Source organism: Lytechinus pictus, unplaced genomic scaffold (assembly GCF_037042905.1).
Source record: "Lytechinus pictus isolate F3 Inbred unplaced genomic scaffold, Lp3.0 scaffold_26, whole genome shotgun sequence".
Lineage (NCBI taxonomy): Eukaryota > Metazoa > Echinodermata > Echinoidea > Temnopleuroida > Toxopneustidae > Lytechinus > Lytechinus pictus.
The window spans coordinates 1,315,760-1,339,277 of record NW_026974146.1 but is presented as its reverse complement, the minus strand read 5'-3'; the positions used below and the strand labels follow the sequence as shown (position 1 = coordinate 1,339,277).

Sequence of the window (23,518 nt, the reverse complement as noted above, 5' to 3'; positions counted from 1 at the left end):
TTAAATGTTTAAACACTTTTTAGTATCAGTTCTCAAGTTAACTTTATTGACAAGGGATGTGCAAATATGTGTACTAACTCATGTAGGATTATGGCATCATAAAAATCTTGATTCATTCATTGCAGTCATGCCTTACTTTGGTGCAAATCAAAATTTACATCACTGCAAAGAAATATCCAAGTGTGAAGACATACCACATAAATATGGTATCAAATTATTTGGGAGAAGAAACTTTTTCCAGCCATATATAATGATTATGCCTCCATGCACGGCCGTATGCAGGAGGGTGGCAGTTACCCCCCCCCCCCCACAAATTTTGAAAACTTACATTTTTTACTGAAATTGATCACAAAATTCACCAAAAGTACACACAGAATCCTTCTATTTCTCTTGACAAAATCTAAAACGCCCCAGTGACAAGCTTGGTCGTTTTACTCCCAAGCTTTTGATTTTTTTTAAAAAGTTTATGCATGCTTCCCCCCCCCCCCCACCTAGTGAAAAATCTCTGCATTCGGCCATGTCTTCATGACATATTTTTACCTTAAATTTGGAGGTGTCAAGTTTTTTTTCTATTCACATGGTATACTCATTGAAATATTCTTTGACTGTTTGAAAACAAGCTTTTCAATACTTAAGCATTTGATACTTTGTAAACACATTATTATGTAAGGGTGGTCCTTTTCAGCCCATTCCAAGTTTGCATACATGCACCACTGCTACCACTTATATTCTGCACTGCCTAGCATATCAATTATCAACCCCTTTGATCATTCAGATTCTGATCAGGGAATTTCCTGAGCTGACCAGAAAATCTCCAAGATCTAACCAAGCTCATCAAATCGTAACATCACGCATGTTCGGAAGGGCAAAAACAGTATTAGACAGTAACAATTCATTTCAAGTTTGATAATGGAATATGCCCAAAGAGACAACAAGTATATTTCATTCATGCTCAATTCTAACTATATTGCATTCTTGATGTCATTCCTTTTTATTAACTTTGGATAGTACAGAACAAGCCGAGATGTGAACCATGGAATTGAGATATTTCTACAGTGTTGATTTGGAGATTTTATTCAATCTGAAATGATAAAACAAAACGGCATATTTTGAGTCATCTCAACCTGAATGAAAAAATGAATATCTTGTGTAATCTGGTCTTGATGCATTTACATTTGTCCATCAAAGTATTATTAAATATTCTGACCAAAATTTACTTTCATTGTTTATAGTAAAAGCATGGATTAAGACTAATATAAATCAACTGAAAGTCTGAATGTAGCAGACAATATTATTTTCTATCAAAATCACTCCTTATACAAAAGGCAGAAAAAAAAAATCATTGCCCAATTTTGGCAGGGCGCCATCAACGCATAGTTGAGTCCAACTATGCCGAAACAAATCACTAATAGCTTTTAAAACTGCTTTTCTCTAAATTGAATGTACATGCAATTATTCATGAACCAAAACTAGTTTTGTCAGAAACTTATTTCTACTTTTTAAAAATACACTTCATGAGTTCACCAATCGTTCATGTATCAGACTCATGACCATGTATTTGTATCCTTTTGTATAGATCTATATAAATTTATGCACTTTCACCTTACAATGAGCAGCTTGTCTTAAGCATAGATATGCTTTAAAATACATCAATCCAAACTTTGTAATATGAAATTAAACCCACATATTTTGTCTCTTCTTCTCACCAAAAGAAGTCTTATATTTTCATGCTCTTGCTAAGATTATAAATCCAAACCGAACTGAACTTCCTGGAAATGTTCACATTTTCCAACATCACTAATTGCTCCCAAAAAAAACTAAACAAAGCTTTCAACTGAAGCTTTTCATTAATTAAATATTCAGATTTTAGACATCTTGTATCTTTTACTTCATAACACAAATTTCAGTTATGTGCATTTAAGACAATTGTGATCAGATTTAACACGAGCCTTTCGAGCCAAAAATTGTCTACTAACTTCAACCCCTTTTCAGGTGTACATTTATAATGAATTTTTACTTCTGTTTTTCGTCAATAACTCTCTTTGACTTTCTTGACATAATTATATAATCAACACATTACATGTATCTCCCCTATTATCTGATTAATCTACGAAACTTACTTCTATGACGGGACACAAATGAACATTGCTGAATTTTGGACATAAAAGGTGACGAACTGCAACACCTCCGTTAATTCATGAACGTGAAAAATCTGATGCTGAAGATAGCGCACTGTTGTAAATTGACATGTTGACAAATTTGCTATGGTATCTTTGAGATAGATAATTAAAACAAACGTTATAATAATTATATGGAGTTTAATCCAAAACAAATCCCTTTTTTTTCCAAAGTTTAATCTTCTCTCCAATTTAGCCTTTCTGAAGGATTAAATTTTCTCATATATTCAGCTTCTTACCAAAACAAACTTAATGGGCTAAAGTTAATTCACCGGACCTTTTTGAATGAAAAAAAGAAAAATATTTCCACAAGTAATGTTCGCTTTTGCAAAGTATGATACACTCGTGGTTTTCCCTTCATTGTTCAGCTTATTGTACTTATCCATCATTCATATTTTCTATGAAGTTGATGCACTGATCCCCTATCAATTATGAAAAAAACTTCATTTTTGATGGTTTTTAGCTCATCCGGCCCGAAGGGTAAGATGAGCTTATGCCGTGGCATGGCGTCCGTCGTCTGTCGTCTGTCCACAATTTCAAAATGCTACTTCTTCGCCATTTCAAGTCCGATTTCAATTCTGTTTGCTTTATATGATAGCACTAGGTGGGGGATTCATAACTTCTACACAGAATTTTGAAATTCATTAAATATGCTAATTTATGCGCATTTTTCAAAATTCACCAAAAATGCTTCTTTATCTGTTGACCGATTTTGAATGTTTTGCTTCCATCTGGTAGAGCTTCATAAGGTTCACCAAACTTCTACACAGAATTTTGACCAGAACAATTTTTATGCTAATTTATGCGAAATTAATTTATGCAAATTTTTAAAAATTCACATAAAATGCTTCTTCTTTATTTGTTGACCGATTTTGATTTTTTTTCTTCCATCTGTTAGAGCTACATGAGGTCCACCAAAGTTCGACACAGAATTTTGAAATTTTGACTAGAACAATTTTTATGCTAATTTATGCGAAATTAGTTAATTCATACTTTTAAAAATTCACATGAAATGCTTTTTCTTCTTTAATTGTTGACCGGTTTTGATTTTTTTCCTTCCATCTGGTAGAACTACATGTACTTTTACACAGGATTTTGAAATTTTCAGTAGAAAACTATTTATGCTAATTTATGCAAAATTTATTCAGAAATCATAGAAAGTGCCTCTTCTTCTTTATTTGTTGACCGATTTTGATTTTTTTCTTCCATCTGGTAGAACTTCATGAGGTTCATCAAACTTCTACACAGAATTTTGAAGTTTTCAGTAGCAAATTGTGTCACGAATTAACTTTGAAAATGGATTTTTACCCTAAATAAATTCAGGTCAAAAACTTAAGTTCAAAGGCAATTGTGTCGACTCATTAAAAATCTAAATACCGGGTTGCTTGACCACCCACAATTCACAAATGACTCAAGAACTAGAGAGCAGCCATCAAATAAAGTTTAAATAAACTTTATTTTTAAAAAATCACTGAATCCTTTCATAACAAAATTAGCGAAGTCTTTACAAAACAGAGCCTTGTACAAAGTGTAAATCAATAGAAAATCACATAGACTAATGGCAAATGCCAAATTACAAAAAAACAAGCTCCCTCTCTAAACCCAAAATTAATATTACGTCGCGAGTGTTCTTTATATTATAAGGATACCGTTGAAGCCGTAAAGTGTTCTAAATGTCTCTTCAAAACAGTCACTAAAACTTCGGAGGTTTGGAGAATCTTGAAGTTGAACTTGAAGGACTACATGTAGCTCCCCGAGAGCTACCGCAGAACAAAAAGTCAATGGTAACGTGATACAGTTCTCCGTAGATAGATGCGGCGACAAACTGAAGACGTCTATGGAACGCTAGATGTACCTTGTTTGGAATATATGAAGTGCCGTATACTTCTGTTTGTAGAAATATCTGGATCAGTATTACAGTAACAGTAGTTACGCAGTAACCCGGAAGGCAAAAAAACCGTAGTAAGAACAGAAACGTCGTAGTAACACTGTAATGTAGTAACCCGGAAGACCAATAATGTGGTAGGAAACACCGTAACGTGGCGTAATGTAATGTAACGTAACGGCCGCCTGAAAAGAGGAGACACCCAATATTTATAAGAATATATAGGGTCTATATTAAAGTATCAACTTAGCAGTGGCATAAGTTTAAAGGCCACGCCCTAATCTATATAATACTCCTATATGACTCTTAATCAATCAATTCAATAATACATGAGTTAGAGGCATAAAACTATCATATATCTGCAAGCACTTGTTCTATTATGAATGTGGGACATATGCCAATGCTCTTAAAACATTTAACAAAATTACACTTCCTACTCTTAAGGAGTAAATGTCCTTTCAAAAGCAAAAGCTCACAAGCTAAATAATATGTTAAATATCTTTGATATTTTATATCAAGAGAAATGCCTCTTATATTGTGGCAATAAAGTCAAACTGGTTCTCTATATTCACTCTATTAACTTGTCAAAAATAAAAGTAACTTACACATGTAGTGTTAGCAAATCTTGTTAGCACCTAAAGGGGTATAACCGGTGTGGCTCCCTGGAGCTACACCAGCTCGTAAAACAGGTCCTCTCAGGAGGAGAGCTGGCTGCAGACTGGTTAAATCACACTGAATTACAACATAGCATAATCAGTCAAGCCAAGAATACAAAAGAAAACACCTGAAGTGCATGCCTAGCATTGCAATATACAGGAGGTCTACATAGCACCTCTGAAAGGAATCTAATTATCATTATAAAGGCTGCCCAACTAGACTACCAAATCAGACTCTGTTGGCAAAGGATAGGGAAAATAATCAAGATTGTCACAAATTGTTTATGCTAATTTATGCGAAATTTATTCATAAATCACAGAAAATGCCTCTTCTTTATTTGTTGACAGATTTTGATTTTTTTTTCTTCCATCTTGTAGAGCTGCATGAGGTTCACCAAAATTGTACACAAAATTTTGAAATTTTGTCTGGAAAATTATTTATGCTAATTTATGCAAAATTTATTCATAAAGCACAATTTTTTTTACATAAATTCACCCCTATGTCAGAGGGACTTTTTGGGGGGATGCGCTGTATATTGCCTGAGTTTCAGGTCACATGATTAATGTCGAAGGTCACATAAGGTCAACATACTTTGGCCATGTTGTCTCTTTTTTTTGAGGAATTGTCATCATAACTTTAAAAGTTTATGAATCTAGTTCATGAAACTTAAACATAAGAGCAATCATGTATCCTTGAACCTCCTGTGCAAGTTTCAGGTCACATGACCAAAGGTCAAAGGTCATTTAGGGTCAACAAACTTTGGTAATGTTGGGGGTATTTGTGGAAATGTCATAAACTTTAGCAGTTTATGTACATGTATCTAGTTCATGAAACTTGGACATTATACAAATAATGCATGTAAGCGCTTGCATGCAGGGCCAAATAATAAACAATGTGCGAGAAGAGCCAATGGATATACCGCACCGAGGTCTGCAGGACTGAGTGCGGTATATCCATTTGGCGAGTTGAGCACAGAGTTCATTATTTACATCCTCTATGCACAAGAATGTGTGCGTTGTTTGTTTTATACAACCCCCCCCCCCTCACCCATGTTACTGATTTGCCCTGAATGCTATATTTGATCAAAATTCTAGATAATTCTATATAATTCCAGAACTCGTACTATCCTGCACTCTGTCGTCAGAGTGCAGGATAGTGCATTTTGGATGCAATAGTGCAATTCGCTGAATATCATTTGATCCGATTTGGACCAAACAGATTACAGGACATTCTTGGGATTTCTATAAAAGTGCAGCAATGTATCCCTAAATACCCTGTGCGCATTTCAGGAACATGGCCAAGATTAAAGGTCATTTAAAGGTTAATGACCTCTGGCCGTGTTGGGAGTATAATTGCATGGTATCATAACTAAGAATGTTTTTGGATCAAGCTCATGAAACATCCGGTAATCAAGTATGAATGATTGTTTTGCATGTCTTCGGTCACATGATCATTGTCAAAGGTCATTTTGAGTCAATCGACATAATATTTTATCATAATAAGTGTTTTCTTCTGTGAATAATTATTCATTAGCCGTTTTCAAAGGCAGCACTGCTGCTATATCAAATTGTGTCATGCAGGCGAGACTGCCAGAGGTGTTCCACGTGTTTAAAACTTAATATTGATATTGAAAATGAAATATGATTTTTCACTTTGAATAAAAACAATAATTCTGAACCCAATGACAATAATAAATAAATAAATACATGTAAATACCAAATAATGCAATCAAAATATTGTAATTGTGATGTATTGTTCTACTTTCAGATCAAAATGCATATTGGTAGATATTTAACTTCATATGGACCAGGTATATCAAAAGAGGTTGCAGTGATGGTGTGCTCAGCACCATCACTAAGGGATGTTGTACTGAGTGCAAGGTTTCACCCTACCTTCTATGAAACTCTTGCCAGAGAAGGAAGGACAGCCACAGTAAGTAGAAATTCATCTTAAAGAATAAGATGGTCATGTTGATGTTAGAATTTTTAAGGAGGAAGAAGAAGATGAGTGATGATAGTAATAATGAGAATGACAGTGCTAAAAACAATACTGATAGTGATCTATAATTTTAGTCTATGTATCGTAATCTTTATATAATGCTGATGACTTTATATGATCACAATTTAAGTTACCTACATTATAGTGATTTGTTATGCCAGTCTTTTATAGTGACATTCCTAGATGCATGTAAGACAAATTAATGATTTAACAACCAATTTGGAAAAAAAAAATGATTTTTTTAAATATAAACTACCTTTTATCGATAAAAAGGGCAACACTTACAATAAGCCCAGTTTATCTGTTTTAGACGAACAGTATACAGGGCAACATAAAATGAATATACATGGACATAAACATAAAGCAAGCGATAATATGCACATGGATTATAACGAGTCAATTTTATTCATAACGAAATTCATAGTAAAGTAAGGAGAAGGGGGAGGAGGAGATGCTAACATGTGGTTTAACTTATTTTGTTCCGATTTTTTTTTACATGAATTCATAATTGTACTAACATATTGGTATGCCAAAAATATATAAATAATGCAAATACAAGTATATGAAGAAACAAGAATGGTTAGAATTTAGTATTCATATCTTAGAGAAGAAACTTGAAGGGCAAATGGGAGCTTGAAAAGAGATCAAGATGGGGAGAATGAGGAACAATGACTGATGGGAAGAAAGGGTATCGAACATAGTAAGATAGAAAATAGGTTGAGGGGAATAAGGAGAAAGAAGAGAGAGAGAGACAAAGAGAGAAAGAGAGAGAGAGAGAGGGGAGAGGGCAAAGAGAAGGGAAAAGAAATCAGTCCTTATGCCGTAATAACCTTAACAGCGTAATAATGCCAGGCATATTAACAATCTATTATTTCTATATTAGGAAGCTAAAACAAAGCAAATGTAGCATATAATCACATTGATGGTTTGTGATGGAGCTTTGCTCGGACCAGACATATCAAATGAGGTACAGTGTAGTAGTACTAATGCGATTAGCACCAATCTGTAAATAATGTTACTGGGGCCAATCTTTCAACCTACATGTAGAGCTCTGCTTTTATGAAGCTCTTGGTAAAAAGAGAAAGAAAGAAACGTTTAAATAGATTACAATGGATAGTTGATGGACAAAGACATTGTACATGTACATTTACAAGCAGTAGTGTAGCGGTTCTGACCGTGTTCGAATCCCAACATGACCTAGCGTCCTTTGGCAAGGTGTCAATCTACAATTTGCCACTCTCCACCCAGGCATTAAATGGGTACCCGGTAGGATGCGAAAGCCTATAAATAGTATGCCTAGCAATTGAGTCTTAGAACTCTTGTTGGAGTGCTTTTCAGGGAGTGGAGAAGGTGCATACATTGTATGCGGGCATGCAAGGATCCGTTGACCGGGGTAATGATATTTCTGTAAAGCTCTTAGTGACATTGTTCCTTTGTGTTAAGCGCTGTATAAATGCAAAGTATTATTATTATCAAATATGTATTATAACATACCCTCTACATTGTTTTAAATAACAAACAAAATTTGAATTAATATCCTGGATATTTTTTTGTTTTACATGTACTGCACAGGTTTAGTGTCCAGCTAATTCTGTTATGAAGTTCTGGACCAGGTTATAATCGCTACACAGGTTTACATAATTATGTAGGCCTATATATTAAGTAACTGACTAATACCGATTCATGATTCTTTTCATACATCTTTGATAAATACTGATGTATGTACAAGGAAGAACATACATGTAACAAATATCATGTTTAAAGGGGAAGTTCACCCTGACAAAAAGTTGAATAAAATAACAGAAAATATAAAAAAATATTGAAGGTTCAAGAAAAATCCATCATAATGAATAAATGAAGTTATTATTAAATATTTGATTGATGTTATATGCTAGTAAATTCTTTTCATATCGTTTGGTGAAAATAAATCATCACAAACCGTTAAGATATTTGAAATTTATGCATTTTATATTATGTATTATTTTGGGCAGCTGCCCTTTTTATGACGTTACAATATAGAAAAATGTAATTGTATAGGGATAAAATATACATTTAAGAACAAATTTTTGTACTACATGTATGTAGACAATATTATCTGAGAGTGCTTATAAATAAAGGAGACTAAATGAGATTTTTTTTTAAAAATCTGGTTCTAATGCACAGGTATGCTGTCATTTAAAATATACTTTCAAGTGTTTTGACGCAAAAACATCTAATTGATGCAAAAACATGGAATCGTTTTTAACTTTATAAAATCCATATCTTCCTAGACATATTTTAATTAATGATACTTCATAATCATGGAAGTTAAAAAGGGAAATATTAGCTTTAAAAGTTACATGGAGGAGAGAAAGTAGATCATTGAATTTCAGAGGTGCATGTGGTATTTGTATGAGAGTGACATTGAATGGCAATGTCCATGATACATGTGTGTATTACAGTATAGGGAATATACATATACATAGAGTGAAGGTAATGAAAAATGACCAGGTGGGTTGGATTGAGATAGTTTGCAGGGTGAAGGCTTAATTCTGAAAATGGAATACATCTATGTAGACATGCAGTAGCAGCACATGTTGTTATTGAAAGATTGCTTGAAATTATTAAGTTCTTTGCATTGAAAAGTAATTATAGGTCACATCAATTACAGGCTTTTGTAAACTTGTTAATTATCCAAATTTGTTTTCAGAATAATAATATTTGGTATATAGCGCTTTATCAATCTATGACTTCTCAAAGCGCTTCACAATTATTATTACCCGTTCACTTAATTAATCTTTATTAAAGCAGCCTGTTTTTATAGGTGCACTCCTACTTATAACCAACCACAATGATGGTTGTTTCCTACCAGTACTCAATGAATTAGCACCTGGGTGAGAGTGGCAAAGTGTTGATTTATGCCTTGCCAAAGGACGCTAGGCCATGGTGGGATTCGAAAATATGACCCTCTGATTACAAGGCGAGAGTCGGAACTGATACACCACTGCGCTTCCACAAGAATAAGGCAGTTTATATTATATAATGCCAACAGTAAATAACCGAGATAATTGATTTTGAAAAATTTAAGTCTTTCAATATTCAGAGGTTTTTAGTATTAACATAAAATACATGTACATGCACTTAAACAGAAAAGTTATATAATGAAAATAAAGTGTTTGGATATGGTTGATGTAGAAACATGGAATCTTTTTAACTTTATTCATGTCAGAAAACTACCCTTCTTTGTAACTTTTTTTTTCATTTCAGATATACAGGAGCTGCAATTCGCTTTTCTTTGTAATGCAAATGGTTGCTAGAGCAGGAGTGTGAGTGGTAGTGAGAGTGACTCTTAGATGGTTGATTTGAATGAGAGTGTGTACAAGTGAATGGGCAGGGTTGTATGTGAGGGGTTTCTCAGTTTGTCTCACTGCTAATTGAAAAAGCTTTTTTTTATGTGGTCAAAGAGGAAAGACTTCTATCATGTCCATTGCGTAATTGACAATGACCATGATACATACAATGTATACAGTACAGTGGGAGCTACATTGAGTGTATACATGGAACATAACAATAGGATGAAATGAACAATGACCAGGTGGTTTAGATTGAGATGGAATGCAGGGTAAAAGGTTACTGAAAATAGAATACAAATATGAAGTAACAAACATATCACAGAGTATCTGAGAATATTATGTTCTTCACATGTATGATCTTAAATTGATCATTTTTGTGATATCTCAGAAATTGTTGAAAGTGATGCTATAATGTAGAATAAGGGTACAGAGATTACCTGTAATAATTCCTTCTTTCAAGATTCATAGGTATTAAAATGTCTTTTATAAACAAAATACACATCAACAGAAAGCTGTAAAGCCTAAACAAGTATGGATGCTAAAATATTATGTTGTGATTCAAACATTAGCCTTATCAACACATTTTTGAACCAGTTTAACTTGAAGCATTACAGCATGATCATACCATCTGATATGTACATGTATGTTTAATGATCAATGTTTGTACACATGTAGGTCCATACTCTTGAGATTGAGAGTTATAAGCCTCTATCATCAGCCTCTTCACATCACCTAGTAGAAGCTTTATGCTCCCTACCTAACCTGACTAACCTGACACTGAGAGGAGTTTGTGAAGAGGAGGAGTTCTGTTCTCATCTGAATGAGAAGGCTTCAACCTTGAAGGTATGTCTGCCTTTACTTTATTCTCACATCATGTTTGGAAAACTTGGAATAGTGAAAAAGTGTTTATCTAATTTTATTGTGTTAAATACATTAAAGAACATATTTCATGCTACTTAGAAATATTGATTGAGAGTGTTTATAAATAAAGGAGACTAGATGAGATTTTTTTTTTCAAATTTGGTTTTAATGCACAGGTATGCTGTAATCGACAAATTGTCATATCTTCAAGTGTTTGGTTATGATTGATGTTGAAACATGGAAACCTTTTTAACTTTATCCATATGTGATTCTTCCTAGTCATCTCTTATGATAATACACATGGAAGATATAAAGAGAAATATCAGCTTCAAAAAGGTGGGAGAGAATGTAGATCTTTGAATATCAGAGGTGCATGTGGTATGTGTATGAGAGTGATAATGACCATGATACATACAATGTATACAGTACAATGAGAGCTACATTGAGTGTATACATGGAACATAACAATAGGATGAAATGAACAATGACCAGGTGGTTTAGATTGAGATGGTATGCAGGGTAAAAGGTTACTGAAAATAGAATACAAATATGAAGTAACAAACATATCATAGAGTATCTAAGATTATTATGGTCTTATGTATGATCTTAAATTAATCATTTTTGTGATATCTCAGAAATTGTTGAAAGTGATGCTATAATGTTGAATCAGGGTACAGAGATTACCTGTAATAATTCCTTCTTTCAAAATTCATAGGTATTGAAATGTCTTTTGTAAACAAAATACACATCAACAGAAAAGCTATCAAGCCTAAACATGTATGGATGCTAAAATGTTATGTTGTGAAGTACATCTATGAATACATTAGCCTTATCAACACATTTTTGAACCAGTTTAACTTGAAGCATTACGGCATGATCATACCATCTGATATGTACATGTATGTTTAATGATCAATGTTTGTACACATGTAGGTCCATACTCTTGAGATTGTGAATGGTGGGCGTCTATCATCAGCCTCTTCACATCACCTAGTAGAAGCTTTATGCTCCCTCCCTAACCTGACTAACCTGACACTGAGTGGAGTTTATGAAGAGGAGGAGTTCTATTCTCATCTGAATGAGAAGGCTTCAACCTTGAAGGTATGTCTGCCTCTACTTTATACTCATAACATGTTTGGAAATATGGAATAATCAAAAAGTGTTTATTCGATTTTATAGTGTTAAATATGTTAGAGAACATAATTTTTTATACTGTTTAGATGTATTGTATGGGAGTGTTTATTAATAAAGGATACTAGATGAGTAAATGTTTTGAAAATTTGACTCTAATGCACAGATATGCTGTAATTGAGAAATTGTCAATTCATTATCTTCAAGTGTTTGGTTATGATGTCGAAACATGGAATCCTTTTTAACTTTATCCATATGTGATTCTTCCTAGTCATCTCTAATATGATACTACACATGGAAGATATAAAGAGAAATATCAGCTTCAAAAAGGTGGGAGAGAAAGTAGATCATTGAATATCAGAGGTGCATGTGGTATGTGTATGGGAGTGATATTGACCATGATACATACAATGTATACAGTACAGTGAGAGCTACATTGAGTGTATACATGAAACATAATAATAGGATGAAATGAACAATGACCAGGTGGTTTAGATTGAGATGGTATGCAGGGTAAAAGGTTACTGAAAATAGAATACAAATATGAAGTAACAAACATATCACAGAGTATCTGAGATTATTATGGTCTTCACATGTATGATCTTAAATTAATCATTTTTGTGATATCTCAGAAATTGTTGAAAGTGATGCTATAATGTTGAATCAGGGTACAGAGATTACCTGTAATAATTCCTTCTTTCAAAATTCATAGGTATTGAAATGTCTTTTGTAAACAAAATACACATCAACAGAAAAGCTATAAAGCCTAAACATGTATGGATGCTAAAATGTTATGTTGTGAAGTACATCTATGAATACATTAGCCTTATCAACACATTTTTTAACCAGTTTAACTTGAAGCATTACAGCATGATCATACCATCTGATATGTACATGTATGTTTAATGATCAATGTTTGTACACATGTAGGTCCATACTCTTGAGATTGTGAATGGTGGGCGTCTATCATCAGCCTCTTCACATCACCTAGTAGAAGCTTTATGCTCCCTACCTAACCTGACTAACCTGACACTGAGTGGAGTTTGTGAAGAGGAGGAGTTCTGTTCTCATCTGAATGAGAAGGCTTCAACCTTGAAGGTACATGTATGTCTGCCTCTACTTTATACTCATAACATGTTTGAAAATATGGAATAATCAAAAAGTGTTTATTCGATTTTATAGTGTTAAATATGTTAGAGAACATAATTTTTTATACTGTTTAGATGTATTGTATGGGAGTGTTTATTAATAAAGGATACTAGATGAGTAAATGTTTTGAAAATTTGACTCTAATGCACAGATATGCTGTAATTGAGAAATTGTCAATTCATCATCTTCAAGTGTTTGGTTATGATGTCGAAACATGGAATCCTTTTTAACTTTATCCATATGTGATTCTTCCTAGTCATCTCTAATATGATAATACACATGGAAGATATAAAGAGAAATATCAGCTTCAAAAAGGTGGGAGAGAAAGTAGATCATTGAATATCAGAGGTGCATGTGGTATGTGTATGAGAGTGATATTGACCATGATACATACAATGTATACAGTACAGTGAGAGCTACATTGAGTGTATACATGAAACATAATAATAGGATGAAATGAACAATGACCAGGTGGTTTAGATTGAGATGGTATGCAGGGTAAAAGGTTACTGAAAATAGAATACAAATATGAAGTAACAAACATATCACAGAGTATCTGAGATTATTATGGTCTTCACATGTATGATCTTAAATTAATCATTTTAATGATATCTCATAATTGTTAAAAGTGATGCTGTAATGGAGAATAAGGGTACATAGATTACCTGTAATAATTCATTCTTTCAAAATTCATAGGTATTAAAATGTCTTTTGTAAAAAAAATACACATCAACAGAAAAGATGTGAAGCCTAAACATGTATGGATGCTAAAATGTTATGTTGTGAAATACATCTATGAATACATTAGCCTTATCAACACATTTTTGAACCAGTTCAACTTGAAGCATTACAGCATGATCATACCATCTGATATGTACATGTATGTTTAATGATCAATGTTTGTACACATGTAGGTCCATACTCTTGAGATTTGGAATAATAAGCCTCTATCATCAGCCTCTTCACATCACCTAGTAGAAGCTTTATGCTCCCTACCTAACCTGACTAACCTGATACTGATAGGAGTTTGTGAAGAGGAGGAGTTATGTCCTCATCTCAATGAGAAGGCTTCAACCTTGAAGGTATGTCTGCCTTTACTTTATTCTCACAACATGTTTGGAAAACTTGGAATAGTGAAAAAGTGTTTATCTAATTTTATTGTGTTAAATACATTAAAGAACATATTTTATGCTACTTAGATACATGTATATTGTTTGAGAGTGTTTACAAATGAAGGAGACTAGATGAGATTTTTTTTTAATTATTTGGTTTTCATGCACAGGTAATTGACAAATTGTCATATCTTCAAGTGTTTGGATATTTGTTGATGTCGAAACATGGAATCTTTTTAACTTTATCCATATGTGATTCTTCCTAGTCATCTCTTATGATAATACACATGGAAGATATAAAGAGAAATATCAGCTTCAAAAAGGTGGGAGAGAAAGTAGATCATTGAATATCAGAGGTGCATGTGGTATGTGTATGAGAGTGATATTGACCATGATACATACAATGTATACAGTACAGTGAGAGCTACATTAAGTGTATACATGGAACATAACAATAGGATGAAATGAACAATGACCAGGTGGTTTAGATTGAGATGGTATGCAGGGTAAAAGGTTACTGAAAATAGAATACAAATATGAAGTAACAAACATATCATAGAGTATCTAAGATTATTATGGTCTTATGTATGATCTTAAATTGATCATTTTTGTGATATCTCAGAAATTGTTGAAAGTGATGCTGTAATGTAGAATAAGGGTACAGAGATTACCTGTAATAATTCCTTCTTTCAAAATTCATAGGTATTAAAATGTCTTTTATAAAGATAATACACATCAACAGAAAGCTGTGAAGCCTAATCAGGTATGGATGCTAAAATGTTATGTTGTGAAATACATCTATGCATACATAAGCCTTATCAACATATTTTTGAACCAGTTTAACTTGAAGCATTACAGCATGATCATACCATCTGATATGTACATGTATGTTTAATGATCAATGTTTGTACACATGTAGGTCCATACTCTTGAGATTGTGAATGGTGGGCGTCTATCATCAGCCTCTTTACATCACCTAGTAGAAGCTTTATGCTCCCTACCTAACCTGACTAACCTGATACTGAGAGGAGTTTGTGACGAGGAGTTCTATTCTCATCTGAATGAGAAGGCTTCAACCTTGAAGGTATATCTGCCTCTACTTTATTCTCACATCATGTTTGGAAAACTTGGAATATTGAAAAAAGTGTTTTATCTAATTTTATTGTGTTAAATACATTAAAGAACATATTTTATGCTACTTAGATACATGTATATTGTTTGAGAGTGTTTACAAATGAAGGAGACTAGATGAGATTTTTTTTTAATTATTTGGTTTTCATGCACAGGTAATTGACAAATTGTCATATCTTCAAGTGTTTGGATATTTGTTGATGTCGAAACATGGAATCTTTTTAACTTTATCCATATGTGATTCTTCCTAGTCATCTCTTATGATAATACACATGGAAGATATAAAGAGAAATATCAGCTTCAAAAAGGTGGGAGAGAAAGTAGATCATTGAATATCAGAGGTGCATGTGGTATGTGTATGAGAGTGATATTGACCATGATACATACAATGTATACAGTACATTGAGAGCTACATTGAGTGTATACATGGAACATAACAATAGGATGAAATGAACAATGACCAGGTGGTTTAGATTGAGATTGTATGTAGGGTAAAAGCTGGAATGGAAAATGGTATATACAAACATGACATGAATATATATACTGTTTCCTTGCTGACTCACATATATATACCTGCCTCACAACTTGGCATCAGTTCCAAATTAATGTTTTTCAATCAACATTACATATATCTTTTGGCAAGACAATAAATATGTTTTTGTCCTGCTCAACCTATGTTTAGTGAGTTGGTGTCTGATGACATATTTCTTTAGAATACGTCTCAATTGCTAAGGAATATAGTACTCATAATTAATAGATTTACATTAAAAATGAATAGTTTTAATGTTATTTTAAATCTTGTGTGTGTGTGTTATGAAAGACTTATTCAGCAAGGAATGAAAAATTTGTTTCAAGGACAATGAGGAGAAAATAAATCATATTTCATATAATGAAATACAAAAGAAATAGTGAGTGAGTGAATAAATATATCATATGACTGTTTGTTTAATATTGGTTTAATTCAAAGGAATCACTTGTAAGTGGCAAGAAGATGTTGTTTAATTCTAGCTTTAAATGAGGTACATGTAACGGTGGTCATTCTTTTAAGTAGTGGGTTAAGACTGTTCCAAAATTGAGCCCCTTTGTGTTTAATAGAGTTCGTCTGTCGTAGTTTTAAGCGTGAATATGGCACAAATATATTGTTTCTCTGTCTTGTATTAACACTATGTTTTTTATCAACCGTAAAAAAATAATTATTGAATATAGCTGGTAACATGTTATTCATATATCGGAACATAAAAAGTGCTGCCTTTATTTTTATAGTATCAGTTAAATTGGCAGTGTTGAACTTTTTAAATAGAGGTAGAGTATGGGCAAGATAATGCGTGTTAGAACATAGACGAATTGCTTTCTTTTGAAGTACAATCAACCTGTTTAAATTACATTTTATCAAAAATTTCAGCTTGCGATTTGTGCTCACATTAATTGTTGAAAATATATTAACCCAGGCATCCTATTCATAATTACAAAAGTGCTAAAATGTCCAGTTTTCAGGCCTTAATATCAACAAATTTTGCACTCTCATTAGGGTTATGAGATGAATGAATAAGATAATAACATTTTCATAAATTCTTAATAATCAAATTGTCCCTTTTTCAGAAAAGAATATCAACAAGTCTTATCTTGCGCTAAGGAAGAGGAGTAGGAAGATACGTGTTAGTCATAATTTTTGTATGATGACAAAATATCCTTAGATTGTCCCGTTTCTAGGTCAAAATGATAATTATAAAAATATAAGCTTCGCTCTTGCATCATTTAAAGTGCGGTCTATATCCACTTCAGATTTTTCCTACACAGTGCTTGAAATAGTGCTAATTGATCCTTTTTCAGATCAGAGTATGAAATATTTTCAGCTTGCATTATTGATTTCCATGATAAAAAATGTATTTAGAATGCACAGATTTTTAGGTCTAAATCTAAAACATGCGCACGCATGTTTATATCACCCTCAATATATGTCTTTCGATGAAAGCTGAAACATCTTCTTCTCAAGGACTATTCTTAGTATGAACACAGTTGTGTATCTATATATCAGTTATAGCCTCATTCCATTTGCTCTAGTAGTTTATCCTGAATTAATTTTATGTTTTATTTCTCATTGCTCCTTTATATCTGTTGCGCGTGGGTTGTCATATCCTTGGAAGTCATCCCCCCGGCCCAGGGATCTTTGGTCATCTTGATCGGATGTGAATCTATTATGTGGTGGTACCTACTCTTACATACATGTATAGGTGGTTTGAATTAAAATTAATAAACGGCTGTTTTCGACTCGCCGTACGGCGGCGATAGAGCAAATGTGACCAAGGTATTACTTGAGTGCCCCCCTCCCTTGTTGCCCCCCTTACCGTCCCTTCCGCTCATTACTCCCTGATGCCATTGATCATTGACTTCCATTATTATCATTACTACTACTGTTATTATCATTACTTTTTTGCCACTCTTAGCAATAATTATTTTCATGCTCCTACAGGCTCTGATCAAATTTGTTGCTTTTACACTTATTATTTTACTCATTATTTATTGATTGATTGGTGGGGATTTTTTACCTGATTGCTAAGAAAGCATGAATGCTTGTAAGCAAGCAACCAAAGGACCGACGGCTTAAGGTCCTCTCCGAAGGACCTGGTAATGAGGATTAATGCCTTTATACCAAAGGGCACTAGCACACCAAGTGGGAATCGAACCCAGATCACCGGAATACAAATCCCCCGCTCTACCGACTGAGCTATCGCGCCTCCTTTATTTATGTATTTGTGTATCCCCCGCTTTTGTTTACTTTTCGTTTGCTCTTTTATTCATTCCTCTATTTTTCTTGTCGTATTGATATTTTTATGGGACTTTCACTGCATATTCTTTGGAGCCTTCAACCAACAAGCTCTGCTTTTACTTTTGGCTCCCTCATATCTACATCTCCCATTTTCTTTCTTTGTCATTATTTTAGAACCTAGCTATTACAAGGATACATTTTAGTACTTTTTCTATTGTTATATTAGGTATACATTTCATATTTTATGATATTTATTTAAGCTTTTCTATGATAATTTGTATTGTATAATACTATTGTTTGTATTGAGTTGTTGATTTCGTTGAAAATGTGAAATGTTCATATGAATAAACCTTGAACCTTATTGAGATATATGCAGTTAGTTCTTAAATTATCCAGTTTCAGATCAGAATATCAGAATGTAGGAAGATACCCAATTACCCATCCTTTTCATGCTTTATAAAACATGAAATCTCAATTTTTCCGTAACAATATTTTGTTATATCCTGTTCCTGGTTACAAAAATGTGCTTCGAACGTCCATTTTTTAGGTCAGAATGTAAAAAAATTTCAGCTCGCTTGGTTGGTGAAATACATCTTTTCGATAAGGCCAGAACCTCTTTAAAAAAATTCTGCTCGCACTTGCAGTAATTATAGACCTATAGTTACATACTCATCTTGTTCAGGATAAAAAACATTGCACTCAGAATGTTCAATATTAGGGACAAAATACATTAAATTTCAAAAATTTTAGCTCGCACTTCGCGCTCACTCTTTTTAAATTAGGGCTTATGAGATTATGATAGATTTATGTTATTTTATAAGAATATAGCTAAAAAGTGAATGTTATAGGACTACCCCATCGAAGAAACTAACAAAAATCAATTTTGAGCCCGATCAGGAAAATGTTCCCCCCCCCCCCTTGGTGAAAAGCTGGATCAGCTTCTGTTTATCATTATTAAAAGATGAAGGTAATTTGAAAATTTATGTGAATTTGCATCAGGCAAATTCCATGCATAAGCATTTGTTTGTTTTATTTATTGAGAAACAGAAAGTTCAATTTTAATGTAATTGCTGAATGCTCGAAACTTGCAGATTAAAACTTTCATAAAAAAAAACAAATAAATGTATATATTATCAAGTTCAAAATGATTATAACTTGCAAAAGTTGATGCATTTAATTCCATCAGACCAATGGAGTACCGGGTTTTAAAGCAAGAAAATGATTGATACAGTATTAAAACAATGTGTCAAATAACACAGAAGGTCAATTCTTTTAATGATAAAGGATGTGAAGTGTCATGGCAAGTTCAGTTCTTAAAAGTAGGTCATAGGTTATACATGTAAATTGTATTTGTTTTCTACATGTACAATGAAAGCAAAGATTAATTGTTGAAAACTCAAAATAATGCAAGGAAATACTGAAGTACTTTGATATAGTTTTCCATGAATTTCAGATGGTCAATTTTTAGACAAAAGCAATCAAGAAATTTAAGAGGATACATAACAGTATAAAAGCAACACAAAACACCAGATTGTCATATTGAGTAATTTTATTGTGATAAACACTATATTCATGTTGCATTGTCTGTCTCTTCTCTCTGTGTCTCTATTTTCTCTTTGTCCTCAGATCTTCCTCCTGTTCTCTTTCTCATCACTATTTAAAAATTCACCTCGTTTCAGTTTTCTCCTAGAGATGCAAGAGACATCTTCTGTTAATTTGAATTTGAGGAGATAATTATCAAAATCTTGTGCTCCGCACACAAGGGGGCAAACTCCCCCTCCCTGCATTCTCCCCCCTAGGAAGCACGCTTCACACTCTCTGTAAGTGTTGGCAACCTTTGCATGCATTAATCAGCTCCCTGTAAAAGTCCAACTCAGAATCCGCGCCTGATATGACCTATATAATATTTAAATAAAATAAGAAAGGTATATTCTATGCATAATACAATTTTGAGCATTATGAAAATGAGAATAAAGAAATGATTTGATGAATTACTATTTCCAATGATGCTTCTATTCTTTCAGGGTTCCTTCCCTCAGATCAGTAAAGGAAATTTCATGTTCAATGAAGAGCCTCAGAAGGATCTTCAATCATTCTTACAAACACTCAGTTACTTCATGTAGATACGGTAGGTGAACTAATAAACTTATTAAGGTAAAGGTGACCTCTTCACTCAGGCTGATACAACCTAGATATGATCAATGTATAAACTGTTCTTATACTGCTCATTAATTTGATCATTACAATGGGCCAACTCATTTATAAATGTACATGTATGACATAAGATAATTGTACCTAAACTGGTCATGTAAATGAAATAATCATATACACTACTAATTTATAAGTATGAGGAACATAATGATTGTACTTAAAACTGATCATGAAACTGCTTCGTCCACTAGTACTTGATTCATATGAGGAACACAGCAATTGTACCTAAAAAGGTCATGAAACATGTTTATGTGCAATATTAATATGTATGTATGAGGAAAACGGTAATTGTAATTTTCATTTGTCATGAAACTTCTTACTAGTTGTAAGTTTAAGGAAGGCCAAAATTTTAGCTAAAATTAGTAAAACCGAACAATATTGTTCATAAAACAGATTTTTTACAGTACTGATTTATATTTACGAGAAATCCACATTTGGATGTTGTTTGAAATGATTGGAATACACATTTATATGTAGGCCTACGAGGAGTGCAATAATTGTACCTAAACTGGTCATGAACAGCAGCGTTTTTGTACCAAACTAATTTATTTGTAAGAGGAATGAAATAATTGTTCCTAAACTGGTCATAAAAACATGTCTTAACATTATTAATTTACATGTATCAGGAACACCTTACCTGGCCATGAAACCGCTTTTAGTAATTTATATTTACGAGGATTTTGGGCCCACATCCTGTTGAATTAATCCTGTATTTTTGCATTTTCTAAATATCCATAGCCAAATGGATCTTCTTCGGGCAAGATTTTTTAGATGAGAGCTCCTCGGTTGGACCCTCTTTCTTAACATGAGTACTCTGCTGCTGGTGCCTCTTCCTCAGACAAATATTTTGATGAATGACATTTCTCTGTCATGGACTGTGTCATGTACATGTATTATCATTAGCAATTATACCTGTGCGCGCATTATGATGTCACTAATGTCTGCACAATGATACGCTGCCATAGTAACCGGTCATGCTGGATGAAAGCCTTGGAATTTTTTAACTAAATATACCACCTTGGACTTGATTATTTAGTGTATGTGTTGGTGACATAGTGCCAAGTAATTCATACAAACATATAACAGAGTATCCCAACCATCTAGATGGTATAACTGGTTTCATTCTACTCTAATGAATAGAACCATCTTATTGGTCTCCATGACAGTCACTAGATCCTACAATGGTGTGTACATGTACATATAACAGAGTATCCCAACCATCTAGATGGTATAACCGGTTTTATTCGACTCTAATTAATAGAACCATCTTATTGGTCTCCATGACAGTCACTAGATCCTACAATAGTGTGTACATGAACCCATTTCAGTTTTCTCCCTGGAACATTATTTTATTCGTAAAATGACTGAGCTCTTTCTATCCCAGAAAGATTTGCAAGGAATTTATAATGTGAAAACTTTTGAGCATAGAAGATTATGCAGTCACCACCCGTTGTTGATGCTAATTTTCATTTATTACCTAGTACATGATGTTAAAAAAAATTCACCTTGTTAAGTTTATGCATATATAAAGATAAATTTTAAATATTTTTCAAAGCTATTCCAAATATTTTCATATTATTCTTAACCCTAAGAAGACTGGGGGCTGATTCAGCCCCCCCCCCTCGACATTGTTCGCGATAAATCCGCCGCGCGAAATTTTTTTGACCGCATCATTCGCTGAATTTTTACTTTCAAGTCTCGCGCAACTTTTGAGACCAAAATTGTGACCCCTGGGTACGCGGTTTCGAAATTACACAACGTTTCATAAGTGCATGCAAACCCAAAATTGCTCATAAACGTGAATTTGTGTAGAAATCCACTGCAAATAGTGTTTTTAGCCAAAATTCATAAAATGTATCATATTTTTCTTTTTACTGCTTAAAATCAATTAATTTTATCTTGTTCATGGTCAAAATAAAGTCTCCAACAATTTGCAATGAAAAAAAAAAAGTCGAAAAACAAAGAAATACATAAGAAATTTAGAAAACAATAAAATACATAAAAAAATAAATGTGATGTTGACATTAAAAAAAATTTAATCAGATGCCTATACAGAGTATGTAATTTTTTTTTAGTATTTTAGGGGCATTATTTTGTTAATTAGAGCAAACTTATGAATTTACGCATAAATTAACATAATTAATGAGCAATGAGATTTTTCGCAGATTTTGATATAATAATTTGGTAGATAATGCCATGGGTAACGTGTGTGCCAATTTTCTTCGCGATCGCGCGATCGACGGCCGAGATCATAAGGGGGGGCTGAATCAGCCCCCCCCCCAGTCTTCTTAGGCATCAAAATAGCCCAGTCTATTTAGGGTTAACCAAAACCCATGTTTCATATGTCAAAATTATATCAGTTTGATGTGTTATCAAGCCAAACTCTTCCAGAGGTAATACTGTTTTATTCTTCCTGGAATCCTATTATGTTATCTGAGGTAGAAGATCTAACAACTATGCTGTAGAAAATGAGAATGTCCTTCCTTTAATTATGTTTTATTTATCATGTTATGTTTATCATAAAGGAGAAAGTCGCTCCTTCAATTCTATTATGTTTATCATAAAGGAGAAAGTCACTCCTTCAATTCTAGTATGTTTATCATAAAGGAGAAAGTCACTCCTTCAATTCTATTATGTTTATCATAAAGGAGAAAGTCACTCCTTCAATTCTATTATGTTTATCATAAAGGAGAAAGTCACTCCTTCAATTCTATTATGTTTATCATAAAGGAGAAAGTCACTCTTTCAATTCTATTATGTTTATCATAAAGGAGAAAGTCACACTCTCAATTCTATTATGTTTATCATAAAGGAGAAAGTCACTCCTTCAATTCTATTATGTTTATCATAAAGGAGAAAGTCACTCCTTCAATTCTAGTATGTTTATCATAAAGGAGAAAGTCACTCCTTCAATTCTATTATGTTTATCATAAAGGAGAAAGTCACTCCTTCAATTCTATTATGTTTATCATAAAGGAGAAAGTTGCTCCTTCAATTCTATTATGTTTATCATAAAGGAGAAAGTCGCTCTTTCAATTCTATTATGTTTATCATAAAGGAGAAAGTCACTCCTTCAATTCTATTATGTTTATCATAAAGGAGAAAGT

At 33.1% G+C, this 23,518-nt stretch overlaps 1 protein-coding gene across 1 annotated transcript in view; it reads left to right on the top strand.

The window, feature by feature from the left end:
• LOC129263461 (uncharacterized) overlaps positions 1-22,656 on the top strand; it is a 39,856-nt gene extending 17,200 nt beyond the window's left edge. The window contains exons 6-13 of the mRNA XM_064115290.1: positions 6,487-6,651; positions 10,725-10,892; positions 11,844-12,011; positions 12,972-13,139; positions 14,105-14,272; positions 15,222-15,386; positions 20,225-20,328; positions 21,150-22,656. Of these exons, the coding sequence (XP_063971360.1) occupies positions 6,487-6,651; positions 10,725-10,892; positions 11,844-12,011; positions 12,972-13,139; positions 14,105-14,272; positions 15,222-15,386; positions 20,225-20,323 (1,101 nt within the window). The 3' untranslated portion in view covers positions 20,324-20,328; positions 21,150-22,656. The remainder of the gene's footprint in view (positions 1-6,486; positions 6,652-10,724; positions 10,893-11,843; positions 12,012-12,971; positions 13,140-14,104; positions 14,273-15,221; positions 15,387-20,224; positions 20,329-21,149) is intronic.
• The last annotated feature ends 862 nt before the right edge of the window (positions 22,657-23,518 follow it).